Raw genomic sequence first — 15,654 nt, forward strand, 5'->3', positions numbered from 1 at the left:
GCTCTGGGTATAACCTTCGGGATCTTATATAGTCAGCTCTGGGTATAACCTTCGGGATCTTATATAGTCAGCTCTGGGTATAACCTTCGGGATCTTATATAGTCAGCTCTGGATATAACCTTCATGTCATCTAGAGTCAGCTCTGGGTATAACTTTCGGGATCTTATATAGTCAGCTCTGGGTATAACCTTCGGGATCTTATATAGTCAGCTCTGGGTATAAACTTCGGGATCTTATATAGTCAGCTCTGGGTATAACCTTCATGATCATCTAGAGTCAGCTCTGGGTATAACTTTCGGGATCTTATATAGTCAGCTCTGGGTATAACCTTCGGGATCATTTATAGTTAGCTCTGGGTATAACCTTCGGTATCTTATTAAATCAGATCTGGTTATAGTCTTCGGGATATTATTAAGTCAGCTGCAGAACAATAATTTACTAAGTGAAAGTTTGATTATTATTTTTTCTATAGCTTAAATTTTCTTCTAATCAAGGAAATCTAATCAAGAATATCTATGCTCACGTGTACGTTTTCTATCTTTGGAGAAACCAAGGAATACATTTGCGTCGTCGGTAATTTTCTCACATATATGTTTAAGTAACATTATGTTTTTCATTTCGTAATTGCATCCCTACTGTTAATATAAGGCACAACAGTCGTATTATGAACGACTATATATAGATCTGTATTAGTGTATGAACAACACTTTATAAGTAAATATTACTGTATGAATAATTATATGTAAATCTATATCACTGTATGAACAACTAAATATAAGTCTATATTACTGTGTGAACAACTATATATAAGTCTATATTACTGTGTGAACAACTATATGTAAGTCTATATTTCTGTATGAACAACTATATATAAGTCTATATTACTGCATGAACAACTATATATAAGTCTATATTACTGTGTGAACAACTCTATATACGTCTGTATTACTGTTTGAACAACTATATGTAGATAATCACCACAAATAAGAAGTAAGGAAGTATCTGTGTGTTAAAAGGTATTACTGATTAAAACAATTGTCTCAATTTTATTCTATTGAAGTAACATAATTGTTATTATTGTTTCAGATCTTTCCCGACTCATTCATTAAACTTCATCCCGACAGATATGATGTAGGAATCGCCACATCTGAACTTTTTTTTCATCAGAGAGAGACAGGCTTGTGTGTAGTGATCCAGGACCGGTATTTGGCTGATGGCTTCCTTGATGGCTTGTGGGCCTTTGACGTGGAACAAGCCGGTAACTTTTCCAAAATCATCGTGATTAGTCACAAAGACAATTTCAGGCAGTTATTTACAAAACTTCATCAAATTCACGAAGATGGATGTAAAGTTGTGATAGTACACTGTGAACCAACCTCAGTGCAACGTGTCATCGAAGTAGCGGAAATAGCAGAGCTTTACAAAACAGGGTTTGCATGGGTTCTTATCGACTCGAGTAATCATAGGTTTACCGATTTACAGGAAGCGCTTCCGAATGGAATACTTATCGTTACACCGAAAGAAGACATAGAACAGCTGTCAGAAATTTTAAAAAGAAGCCTTTCCTCTTTACAAAGTATCATTCCTTCTGTTTATTCCCAGTATTCATCAAATTATTCAGATTTCCGGGATCATCTCTACAGGTGAGTCATAATATACTTAGAAAACTTTGAAAATGGTCATGTTTGTAAAGTGAATTTAACGCCTGGATTAGTTGTTCATGTGCATTCATGCGATTTTATAAGATATTGATATTTATTATATAAGTATCAATAGATGTCGATGAAAAGTCATAAAATCCAAAACGAATTGAATATTCTAATTATCATTTGACCAAATTTATATGGCAATAATGTGGCAATAATATGGTTTACTGTGTACGTCATCATCCTTGGGCTTCATAACGTCATCACAACTTCATATCAACGAGGCTCTATGACAAACAAACAAACAAACAAAATATTATGTTATCACATAATGTACTGTGTTATCCAGTGAATATACCCATGTCATATTTATTTGCGTAGTAACCGATGTTATATGACCTATCAGCCCTGTGATTGGTTGTAAGTTTCAATTGTTTCAATTGTTACGTCACGCCTGGGACAAGAACATGACGTCAAAAACTTACACACTGGAGTCAAAATGGCGGATTTTACTTTTCAAGGTTCGATGAAAATTGTTTTTTTACAGGAATAAATGCCACAAATCTTGATTATGTTTTTAAAAAGGATCTTACAGTCGTTTTCACTTCATATGAAATTTATGAACTCGTCACGATTACTTCATTTTAGCTCGCCAGAGGGTCGCTAAATTGAAAAATTCATAGACTCGTTTCATAAATCTCATATGAAATGGTAACTCATGTAAGATACTTTATATATTTCACTATCCTTTTTTTTGTTTTTTGCAGTTCTATCACAGCTCTCGAATACAACGAATCAAGCACGGGTCTCGCATTCGACGTCAATAGGAGGCGAACTAATGCAACCTTCCAACTCTACAACAAACAAGGAGAAACCTCTAGCACTGGTTGGATCAACGTAGGGCTATTCACAAACCATATCAATGATATCAGGACAATTATTTGGCCTGGAAGCTCAATTTTCGGGCCTTTAGTGAACCATGGGCAGTTTTATCGCGTTGTCACGAGACCTGCCGAACCGATGGTATTCATCAAAAATAGAACTGACGGTGACGAACCGTGTTTGGGCGAAATCCGATGCTTTAAGTCGCTAGGAGAGGATTCTGGGTTTCTCTATCATCCAAACTTGCCCGATAATGTGAACAAAGCACTGGGGAATACTTCGTACGAGATGTATTGCTGTAGTGGTCTCGCAGTGGACTTACTTGAGGCACTTTCCACAGATCTCAACTTCGACTATTTGTTATACTTTGAGGACGACAACGACTACGGAACATACGAAAACGGAAGTTGGAGTGGCATGATGGGAGATTTGACATCTGAAAGTGCCGATATTATCATCGGGGCTTTCAGTATCAACTCGGAACGTTCCAACCACATCCTATTCACAGAAGCGTTTCATATTTCCGGTTATTCAATGGTTACGCCATCAGCGCGTACGAAACCCGCAATAGACGCGTTCCTAGCGCCTCTGGACTGGTCGGTGTATTTTTGTATATTTCTCAGTGCAACTGTAACAGGGTTTGCAACATCCATTTTAGAATGGAACAGCCCATTTGGACTGAATCCTTGGGGCAAGAAACGAAGCAAAAACTATACCCTTGGGTCCGGACTCGTTATGGCTTTCTCTGTGTTGTTCGGACATACGGTCAGTACGAAATCTCCGAAAGGATGGCCGAGTAAGGTGCTTCAGAATTTCTGGTCGGGATTGGCCATTTTTATTGTGTCAAGTTATACAGCAAATTTAGCTGCCTACTTGGCTGGTAACATTGGTGAAGACGAGATCAGCAGCATCTATGATGAAAAGGTAGGACACATCTCATCTAGAAATAGTAGCTACCTCGGAATTTACAAGGGTATGAGAAGCGAAACCTTCGTCACTTAATGTTCATCAATTCTTTTATTCAAAAGTAAAACATAGTGCATGTTCAAAATTAATTATGTATTATTGTTTATAACGATATACACCAGAAATACACCAGTGGTCCGTTGTAAGTCAGATGAAGCATTGGTGTGTCTTTAGCTGATCCTGTAATTTTAATAATTAAACGTCAGTGACTTTTCCTAATTCTAACTATCATTGAAAGTGAGTAGAAAGCGCTGTTAGGATTTACGCTAATCTTCACATTTATTATTTGAGTCACTTACGATGTTTTATCTAATTTAAGGCACAATATCCATAATTCTAATTCTGCGATTATTTTATGGTTGAATCAGGTACGTTAACCATTTCACCCCTATGTAACTTTAGTAGACTCTACCATGTATTGATCTAGACGAGTCCATTATTGTCTATNAACTTTAGTAGACTCTACCATGTATTGATCTAGATGAGTCCATTATTGTCTACAGTGGTGAAAGGGTTAATACACAACTGTGTCTAGTCCACTTGGTGACGGATATAACCATTATACAAATGAAGTTCAAAATTGTTGCTTGATTAATTTGGCTCTTTGATGTAGGCATACTCAACAGGTAAAGCGTTGTTTTTACTGAATTGATTCAGAAGATCTGAAATACATCAACGTCCCTTCCAACATTTCCATTTTCCGTTACATTAAATGTAAATATTACTTTGGGAATTACTAGCTTCTCAAAGATAACGGATATATATCTATGCATTAATCTACACAGGGAGTAACATTAGCAAAGGTTGTGAATGTTTGTCCAACGTCAGCAATACCAGTGTCTGAATAATTTGTGTCCATGAACAACACCATCAATCATTGAACGATATAGAAATGGTAGGTTTTGTAAAACCCAATCAGAATATTCTTTTTAATTTAGATGCTTCATGTTGAGTTTAAGATTAAATGACTGTTTCATAATTAATAAAACGATTACTTGTACCCGCAGATCAATTTGAAAACAGTTTCGGCCATACGGTCAAGCGCCGTCGTCCAATACCTGAGCAAAATCAACACGCACCTGAGTGGGCGACTGACAGAGAGGGATTTCCAGTCTATGTCTGAAGTTATTTACTACCTAAGGTATGGCCAGTGATTCGTGGTAAGGCAGTGTTTAATGATATTTTGGTAAAAAATTCACCCTGTGTGTCATTAGGTAAACGTTTTATTTAAACATCTATACAGGCTAATAAACAAGTTTTTTTTATATAAAACTCTTGTTGTTGACGACCAATGAAATATCTTTTTTCATGAACTGTTGTTGCTGATGTCCAATAGAAGTATATGTTACATCAACATGTCAGTACTGATGACCAATCTTATTTTGATAACAATAGCGTCGTTGGCAACCAATGCATCACCCTCTTACATGATAGTGTTTCTACTGATTACTATTCTGTTAGTACATTCAATGTATGTGTCTATAATCAGAAAAAAAAGAAAACTGAATATATTTTTAATTGGTTTTGTACTGGTGAACTGTAAATACATTCAAGCTTCCTGTCCCCCTTCAGGTAAATCGCTAGAGAGTATCATGCATTCCACCGTGGTTTTTATACAAACAGTAAACCCCACTCAATAATTTCGTTATAAATATGACTGGTGCACAAAAGGGCCAGGTAACTTTCGATGAGTGCAGAGTTCGAATCCTGGTCCTTGGACACCCCCCTCCCCCAAACAGCGTAAAAACGGAAATCTAAAGCCGCTCTTATACTCTTATATTCAGCGCTGATCAAAACTAGCCTATCAATTTCTTGTTCTATTTTTTTTAGCTCAGATATTGGTGTTTATAAGGTTTAAAAAGTGCTGGCTAAAAATATAGGAAGTCCAGACCTACCTGTACAAATACAGCCCCAGCCCCTCCCCTTCCACCCCCCTCCCCCAAGCACCACCGCCTTTCTTGGATCCTCAGCCAATGAAGTGTACACATCTCAATACCTCCACATACACTCACGTTAATAGACACACCATTACCACTAGTTCAGCGCCCAGAAAGTATAACATTAAGTTTGACATCGGTTCATTGGTGAATAATGTGGTCACGTGCGAAAGAAAAGCCAAGTTTAAATAAATAAGTGATCTAAGTCACGCTGCCAAACACGAAAGTACAGTCACTTTTATTTTATGAGGTACAGTAGATATAATCAACATATGTCTTTATCTTTAAGTTAAATAATAAACTCGGGTTTAAAAAATGTTGAGTAGTAAATTAACTTTGGCAGAAGCGGCCATTGTTATTTATTTTTCAGACATTTTCTCTGCATCGTTATATATTCCACCATAGTTCACGCGCGTATGTTGATTGTTTCTAAATAAACAATATCCACCGGCATGGCTCTTCCATAAGCCTCTCTCGTATTGCGGATGCAAATCGGTAAGTCGTGTGTGACTAGTCTTAGAGGAATTATTTTGTTGACTTAAGGAACACGCTTTGATGTGTATATATTATTGTTTCCGCACACCGATGTAAACCTCTCAGGACCACTGTGTTTGTTTACGTGACAAAACTCGTTTCCCTCTAGTCTGGTACTGCTGCGGTAGACTAGACCCGACGTGTATAGCTCGGACCAAATATTTACACTATTTTGTATTATCAATGCCACTGTCAGTCGTGCCCTCTCATAGGTTTGTCATGACGATGTGACATTGTAAGTGATACATGTACAATCTGTGTATGTATCGTAATGTACATTTTGCGGGTCATCTTCACACTTATAATTGATTGTAAAATAAATTATGATCCTGATTTAATAGTTTACCATAGTAATAATTATATTAGTGAAAGATGAAATTTCGTAGCAATGTTGCAATAACAAGTGAACAAGGAAATAAAATTCTTCAAAACAGTTTAATACAATAACGCACCATTTTTTCATGTATTTGTCACAATTTAATTTTATTAATGTTAATAATCCAACAATAATCGTATACATTGTTTGATTGTATGTCGTATTGATATTAGCCTATGTAGCTATAAGACCTGCATGTTCAACAGCTGGGTCCAGATAATTGTTTTTGTTACCAATCAGATTTAGTCATATATTGGTCATGTGAGCTATGGGACTCGAACTCCATCTGCAGGTTATTTTGACCATCTGAATCTTAATATGGAAGAAAACAAAATCAAATTACAAGGAAATCAATACTTAATACATGTAACATGTCGTAATTCTGATGATTACAATAATCAACGTGGAGACTGGACGGTCATGATCGTAATTTCATTCCAAGAGTGTGGACTAATTTAGCATTGGAATCAGAGAAAACGAAGAAATGTGTTTGCAATGTGTCACACATGTTAACCTCATTCACAGAATCAGATAGCATGTGGCAAAGGATTGGTCACAGGAACAACTGCATCACTACTGACTGTGACCGTTGATCAAAGACATATCACCACCGTTTTGATCCATCGGTTGTATATCAAGTAGCATCCGAACTAGTTGTGATTGTGTCAGGACAACTGTAGTATGTGAGGGGAAACGGATTTTGTCACGAACACAAACATAATAACATCCCCAACTTCAAAGAGTTGGTTGTAAAGATTTGCCGTACAAAGTTTGACTACGCTCGGTAACTTGTAACTGGTTTTTCTAGATCAATCTAAATGTATCTTGCAGTCAATCAAGTATCCTCCAAATTCCAGAGGTTTCTGTGCAGAGAACAGAAGAAAACGTAACACCTAACATTTCGAGGATGGCACATATATAGAAATGAAAGTATACATTCAATTGCATTTTCTCATGAGGATTTGGTTTGGTTTAGTCTGGTTTAACGCCCTATTAACAGCTTAGATCATTTAAGGACGTGCCTCCATGTGTGTAGTGTTTTCGTGCTTGCGTGCGTGTATACACGAGACAGTGTATGTTGGTGTGCTTGCCTCCTTGTGACAGCGCGGATCCGATACCGACTTTATAGTGCCATCTCACTGAAATACCATGCCGAAGGCACCCAACACAGCATTCCGCTCGGTTACATTATACTGACAACGGGTGGGTGAACCAGTTGTTGCCATTCCCCTAAATGCTGAATGTTAAGCAGGGAATAACCACTACCATTTTTAAGGACTTTGGTATGTCCCGATGAGAAGAGTTATCAACAAATGTTTGTTTATCGTAGGAAATGTCCGAAGCGGCTATTGTTGACAATTTTTCCTTAACATTTTCTTTACTTCGTTATATATATTCCACCATATACTTAACGCATTTGTTTATTTCCTATGCATCACAATAGCATTTATTATTAGATAATAACATTATATCATGACCACTATATCATATCATTTTAATAAGATCACTTTATTAATACACATCATATACATGTATTACATATCATAAATAAACCATAGTTAATGCATTTGCTAAATGACTTTTCATTCAATGTCATATTCGGATACCACTAGGGAAAATTAAAGACAAACATTTTTTGTTTTTCATTTGTCACCTGAAGCTGTGCATACGTAGAGGCAGGTGTTATGTTTATTCAGTAGGCAGAAGGAATCAATATATAACAGTAGTGTCACCGTTACGTGATTGACAATATTTACATAAGCATAACATTATGATCGTTCACTATTGTCTGTCACACACACACATATATATTTATATCCCGTCTGGGTTACCTGGTGAGGTAATGATACACGGTTAGTTTTTTGAGAATTGTTATGCGAAAACCGCACACATCTGTGTAATGTGTAGGTCATAAAACTTGTATTCTCTAAACGTCAATTGTAGCTGTGCTCTTTGAATTACATACATACCTGTATTCTGTGTACGTCAAACACACCTGTTTCTGTGTACGTCAAACGCACCTGTATTATATGTACGTCAAACACACCTGTATGATGTGTACGTCAAACACACCTGTATTCTGTGTACGTATTCTCCATGTCATATATACACTGTACCTGTATTGTGTGTACGTCGAACACACCTGTATTCTCCATGTCATATACACACTGTACCTGTATTCTGTGTACGTCAAACACACCTGTATTCTTCATGTCATATTTACACTGTACCTGAATTTTGTATACGTCAAACACACCTGTATTATTCATATTATATATACACTGTACCTGAATTTTGAATACGTCAAACACACTTGTATTATTCATATTATATATACACTGTACCTGTATTAAGTGACGTCATATCAATCTGTTAACTGTGAACGAACGTCATATACTCCTGTATTATATGACGACGTACATACCGTACACCGTAACTGCAAAGATAAGATTTTTTTTCTTTCAGTATGGAGTTTGTGTTAGTTGTGCGGTAGTATCTCGTTTTAACAGTTGAGTGAGGGGAGGTAACTCTAACATGCCTATATCCACTGTGGTGTTACAGGAGCGGGGGATCTGAGGTTTATCTGGACGACACAACTATCCTAGAATACGCACTGTCCGTTTATGACACAAACTGCTCCATCCTATTTTCCGGTCGGGAGTTCGGAGAAAACCTGTACGGATTTGGTCTTAGTAAGGACGATGTCTGGCTCAGGGTACGTCTTCAAAGAAACAAAAACTATGAACGACTGCAAAAACATATATATATATATTTTTAATAAATATTGATAGATAGACAAAAAAAAAAAAAATCAAAAAAATAACCAGCTTCAAACAAATAAAAATACTGATTGCATAACTAAAACATATCTTTTTTTAATATTCATGATAAAAACCTGCACCACAGCATAGCGTGATGAAGTAAACAGTAATAACATTCGATGTTTTTAAGTATAAACCCAAAATGTATATTCGGATCCAAAGGCCGGGAACATTCAAAATGTCAAACATAAGCCCCCTTGTTGTTCGTGGTAGTCAACAATCGTCAAGCATCAGTCAGTTTTCGTTTGAAGACAAAATGCTTTATAAGTGATGACCTACTGTTTCAGGACCGTCTCTCTTCGCTGATAATGAGCTACCTTGAGAGTGGGTACATTGACGACATCCAGCGGAGGTATGTCAACCGTCGTGAGTGTAGTTCCCAAAGAAGTACGTACATCAAGTTCGGACTGGAGCACACGGGCGGTCTGTTCATTGGACTAGTGTGTGCTGTGTTCTGTGCCGTCATGCTGATCGGACTAGAGCACCTTATATACCTGTACCTCGTACCCTACATCAGAAACAAACGGTCGAACAGCAAGTGGAAAAGTCGGAACCTGGAGTTCATCAATCAGGTACGACTTCAATTTCAGCATCTAGTTTATAAGTTTTAATAAAATTTTCAATAACATGAACCAAGTAAGCTGCAAATTAAAATTTCTATTTGACCAACACTTTACTTGTCCATTCCACAGGGGAATGAAGAATGTTTTTTTTTTTTTTTTTACATTCCAACGGCTAAACTCATCCTTCTTTGAATTAATTGAGAGTTGCTGGGCTCATTTTTCGTTCCAAATCAGTTACAAATTTGGGCCTGTAACCCTTTACAATTACAATCACGCTACATTTATGGTCACAGCCATGACATTAGAGTTATTTTGAAGGGGTACGTTGTAAAACTTTATGTATAGACTTTTGAATATTTGACATCTGTGGAACGCATACTTTCCTGACGTTTATTTAAAGAAAAGTTTACAATTTCATGGTTTATTTGTAATATGATCTACCCTGGGGTCTGAGATCAATCATATGAATCATATTTAATAAGATAATGCTGCATGCAAATAATTTGCTTATACAACTTCAGTAAATTAGAACCACCTAATTATATTTATATCCTATTTTGTTTTAGAGAAGTTTAGACGAAAAGAATAAATTTAATAATGATGACAATCCTGATGATCAGGTTCTGGGATGCTAGTTTTCAGAACAATTCGATACATGTGTTTGATTTTATATGGTATTTGTATACAATGACAATATTGATGATGCATTTTTTATCGAAGGAAGTGACTTTCTTCTTCCAGCGTCTGTACCGAACCATTATGAGTCAAAAACTAGTGTCACCACAACAGACGGCACGGGAGATGGTCAAACTAATGAAGGACAGACAATTCGCCAGACTCTTCCAGAAAAACGAGCTGAGCCGTCCCGTATGTATTAATCACACACAATAGATTCTTCGTCTGGTACTCATCCCTGTTAATCCCCATCAATACTTTAATGTCATTAATGTCACGTACTTAAATATGCATGACTTATTAAAGCAAAGTCCTTGATCGGCAGTCTGAGGAGTGATTTACGCAGAATTTCATTTCAGTTAAATCTGATTCTAAGTACAACGCACGTTATCTTGTACCAAAAGCAGGAACACATCAGCGATTTATCAGATAGTGTGTTTATTTTTTAGCGATACATCATAGCATTTGTTTTTACGTTACAGAAAGCTACTCCCCAGAACGACTCGTCAGGACTCCGATTTATGGATCTCACTGACAGCATAATGAAGTAAGATTACAATCAACGATAATTAGAGATTACAATGAACCATAATTAGTTCTAATATATATAAGAGAAATAGGACATCGCCAGGAATCATTCTATTTATTTTTTTATGTCTTACGTAAGGTTAGGACTGTTTTGAAGTTCAACACAACGACTGCAATGACCCCGATATTAAACAGCAATAAAAAATATCATCTACATTTATATTAGAGAAAATATACAATTTCAAACTATGACTCACTGTTTTTCTTTTTACTATAAAATACTAATATATGTAAACAGAGCGAAGTGGATAGAGAGGTTCGTGTGAGGTAAATAATGGCAGGTTTTGATTGGCATCAGATCACTAACACTCTGTAAGTTAACTCATTCACCCTGAAGGCACATTTGAACTCTTCAAATTCAAAGGATGGAATAGTTCATTATGAAATTTAAGGGGTGAGTTAGAAAATAAAAAAGCTAGTTCAACACATGTTGTTTTTTCTTCACAGATCTCAAAAGAACCAGGACAAGCCTATCAAAGACACTAACGAAAACAGTGTCATCTTCTCAACATCGTCATCCGGGGCACTGTACCAGGTAGCCGAGGAAACCGAAACCGAGATAGAGGACTCTTTATTTGACAAGGTGAAATTCACGGTTGAGGATGAACATTCGTGTGAGGAAAAAGAACAATCGTTTAGTAATGTGTCGTCGACATTGGTGACGGTTGAAGTAGTACCTCCCCCCATGTCAACACCCAATAACCTTAAGCGGCCGGAGGAAGGAAGCCTTGATACTCACCAAGGTAGCAGACCAGACTCGAGTCCTGTTAATAGAGTGCAGGTTAATTGCTTGTGGAAAAGGCATTCATCTGCGAAATATCACGAACGGGACTCAGATCCGGTGATCCGCGAGGCCAGAACTAAACGTATACAATCTGAGACTTTTTCGGATAAACGGAAATTCCCCGAGAATACTTCAGAAACTAAAATCTCAGATACAAGTTTTTCCGAGAAGAAGCTTTCTGATAAAAAGCTTCCGGAAAACAGTTTTCCCGATAAAACAATGCATAATGATTTACATCGGAAGTTTGGAACATGGCCTTCGCTTCCGTCCATAGAGAATAACTCACCGGAAGTGTCACATAAAAGAAAGAAAAGTCATAAAAGCAGTCCTTCTATGACGTCATCTATGCTTGAGCAGACAACGTTAGATACCGCGAGACTTATACCGTCTGATAACGGTTACAGTGATTCTGAAGATAATGATAACGTTAATTATTACAAACATTCCTTGAAAATGAAGGACAACAGAGTGAAATCGACGATCAGACGACACGCGATTGCAAAGTTTCGTCGACAATCATCGTCAGTATTGGATGAATGCGCGGTAGATGCGCTGACAAAGGAAGACCTAATGGTCTTATGGAAACGATCGGAAATTGAACTTCAGACGAAACTCAACAGAGTGACATTGCAAAATGCACATCTAAAGAAGCTTCTCCGTATGGTAGACAAACGACGGACAAGTGAGGGGACAGATGAGCACCTCGACTCGGAGTTGTTGTGTACGCGACTATGATATTCTGGAATAAGAGGAATGGTAAACCAATTATCAGCGGGCGTTTGAAAAGTGAAACATGTTCGAGAAGTTCGAAAATGCCACAGTTCACTGCTACATGTATAGCAATGGTGAAGCTATCATATCTACCACGGCATCTGGATTAAACTACCATGGGAAGTATGTGTCAAGTGTTACGTATACAAGGATTATTATGTTTTAATACAACTTCAGCTGCTCTGACAGGATGAGGATATCCACTATGACGTCTTATTGTTACACCACAGCGTGCGTCCGTCCCAAACAGAACCGCACTGTACAAAACAGGGATAACGTGTGTGAGAGAGAAGGGAGATAACTCCAATTGGTTTATTATTTTATTTTCACACAATTTTCAAATTGCTATAGATCAAGTGGAATATACCATACATATATATATCTGTTTCACAAGCAAGAATTGAGTTATATATTTGTATATTCGTTAAATATCACAAGGTTTCATTTTAATTTGGAGCTTTATAACATATTGCCAGCCAAATGTACGTCTTTCCTAAAGACGTCTTGTTATGTGTTCCGGACCTTGTGTGTAAGGTGTATTGGATAAAATATGAGTTTATTGGCATTGGCTTCCGTTCCTTCAAATTCATACAGAATACACTCAAGTACACATATCAGTATCAGATAACAGTAATGAAGGTAGTACACGGTTATCCTCATTAACAGATACAATGTATATACTGATTGGGATAGCACACATATAGTGAAAATAGCTTAATAAAAAGACAGCAAGAAACGTCTATATTAGTTTATATAACAAGCTACATGTAAGTCTATATAAAAAAAATCTTAATAATCAAAAGAGCAAGAAAAGTCTTTAAAGTTTACATCATCAGCTATATACAAATTTATCCATATTTAAAAGATAACAAGAAATGTCTATATATGTTTAAATAACAAGCTAAGTAAAAATACAAATGTATACATATTTAAAAGACAGCGTGAAAGGTCTATATACGTTTACGAAACATGCTATGTCTATATACAAATTTATCCATATTTAAAAGATAACAAGAAATTTCTATATATATGTTTAAATGACAAGCTAAGTATATATACAAATTTATGCATAATCAAAAGACAGCGTGAAAGGTCTATATACGTTTACAGATAAAGCCACCTTCATACAAACACATCGATACAAAGTTTAAAGACAACAGTAAAGGTCTATTTAAATTTGTAGGTCTAAATAACAAGCCTCATATTAGTCTATAAGTGCAAATCCATGCATATCCTCCCATTTTACGGAGTATCTTCTTATTCATTGTCGAATAAAAGTCACTAACTAATGTATTGGCCATACTTTTACTGTCAGTGTTTAATATATTGTAAACCAGTAATACGTTGTCAATTAATGTTATGCTGTTAATTGATTATTTAATTTAAATCAGTTATATGATATCAAGTATTTGTATAATGTCAATTCGTTACATACCGTCAATGAAATATAAAGTGCTTGGGGAAATAGACGGTTATACAATTGTAACGTATACAAAACCCTTTTATCACATAAGAGTTATCTCCCCTACAACAATGTAACGATTGCTGAAGGGAAGGTTGCATCATTTGCGTTCACAATAATACTTTCTCCATACTGTAAATTGTTAAATGGTACGATTTCTGAGAACATTTCTATGAACAGGGTTATCTCAAGATATATAGATATGGTATAAATCTTTTAAATTTGATATGTGAATGTCTAGCTGGAAAATAACATCACACAATTTAATAAGTATTGGGTAGGGGTGGAGAGATGAATTGTTTGCATATGTTGTGCATAACATGCTTTTTATTACTTTTTTTCTTTGTTTATCAACTTGCCAGTGCAATGAATGTACTTAGGACGAATTCGGATGCAAACTTTATAGTTTTTGTTTATCTTGTAGTTTGGATAACACAATTTAAAATCATCACGGTATATAGTTGAGAGAATATCTTTCATCATAACGGAATGTTCATCATTGTATCGAATATTTGCTCATAGATTAATTAGGATAAATGAGATTGTACATTTGTGTGTATGTGACTTTGTTTGATAGATTATCATTTGGAATGCATTGTAAAATTGTGTGTACAAGACTGTGGGTGATAGATATGTTAGAATCCATTGAATATACTTGTGTGTACGACTGTGTTTAAGATGTAGATTAATTGGGATCAGTATACAACTTACATTTATAAATCCACGAGCACTTGTCATATGGAATATGCAATACATACGTATATAATTACATATAAGGCAAAATTTACCATTGCATTTAATTAAATTTGTCTCTAAAACTGCCCTATTTATTTCATCAAGACTTACATTAGAAATACAGATATTTCGAAAATGAGAAGTAATCAACATGTTGTTCTAAGTCTTATAAACCACCGACAATGTACCAACTACAGTTCGTGGTTTAAGGACACCAACAGTAAACAGCTTTACATCGTGCTTCGATGCCGGGCATTGTCTTAACGCATCACCAGTTCAACAAAAATCGACCAAGTACATATATGTACATACATCAACTCTAGGTAATGTTCAAAAAGCTCACGTTTAAAAACGACATATCTTAATGTGGCGTCATAATGCTTTTGATTATCCGCGATGCATTCATTTTCGTGATTCGAAGTTTATTTAGACATTCCTTTCTGATTACTTTGATATGAAGAATTTCGAAGAGCAAAAGTTTCAATTATCGGTACAAAAACGATTTGTGCTCTTTTTCATGCGTTTTGAATGCTCTAAATAGCAGCACTACCCAGTAAACACACGTGCATACACTGATCTATGTTAACCTTTATCTACCCCGTACTATCCCTACACTCATTTCTACTTGGAAAATCACGTATATTGTTTTCTAAATAAAATGTGAAGAACACGAATCCTTCGACTTGTGTTATTATGTAAAATGTTTTATCAGTGGTTCTAATTAAACAGATGGAATCTTGTATATTTTCAAAAACACTCATTCAAAAATAAAATATACTGTGAGTAGGGAGTCAAAATGATCCCCCGAAGACAAGAAAACCAAACATTCATGAACTAAATATACCACATATTGTGTTAGTATGAAGCTTTAAATACACCAAACTGTAAATGTACGGGATACGGTAGCACATGG

At 36.0% G+C, this 15,654-nt stretch overlaps 1 protein-coding gene across 1 annotated transcript in view; it reads left to right on the forward strand.

Moving 5' to 3' along the window:
- Nucleotides 1-15,409, forward strand: part of LOC110457883 (glutamate receptor ionotropic, NMDA 3A-like) — a 65,264-nt gene extending 49,855 nt beyond the window's left edge. Inside the window, exons 2-9 of the mRNA XM_021509336.1 lie at nt 1,087-1,643; nt 2,414-3,452; nt 4,502-4,635; nt 8,904-9,057; nt 9,451-9,735; nt 10,468-10,593; nt 10,884-10,948; nt 11,437-15,409. Of these exons, the coding sequence (XP_021365011.1) occupies nt 1,087-1,643; nt 2,414-3,452; nt 4,502-4,635; nt 8,904-9,057; nt 9,451-9,735; nt 10,468-10,593; nt 10,884-10,948; nt 11,437-12,508 (3,432 nt within the window). The 3' untranslated portion in view covers nt 12,509-15,409. The remainder of the gene's footprint in view (nt 1-1,086; nt 1,644-2,413; nt 3,453-4,501; nt 4,636-8,903; nt 9,058-9,450; nt 9,736-10,467; nt 10,594-10,883; nt 10,949-11,436) is intronic.
- The last annotated feature ends 245 nt before the right edge of the window (nt 15,410-15,654 follow it).

This window comes from Mizuhopecten yessoensis, unplaced genomic scaffold, assembly GCF_002113885.1.
Source record: "Mizuhopecten yessoensis strain PY_sf001 unplaced genomic scaffold, ASM211388v2 scaffold9369, whole genome shotgun sequence".
NCBI lineage: Eukaryota > Metazoa > Mollusca > Bivalvia > Pectinida > Pectinidae > Mizuhopecten > Mizuhopecten yessoensis.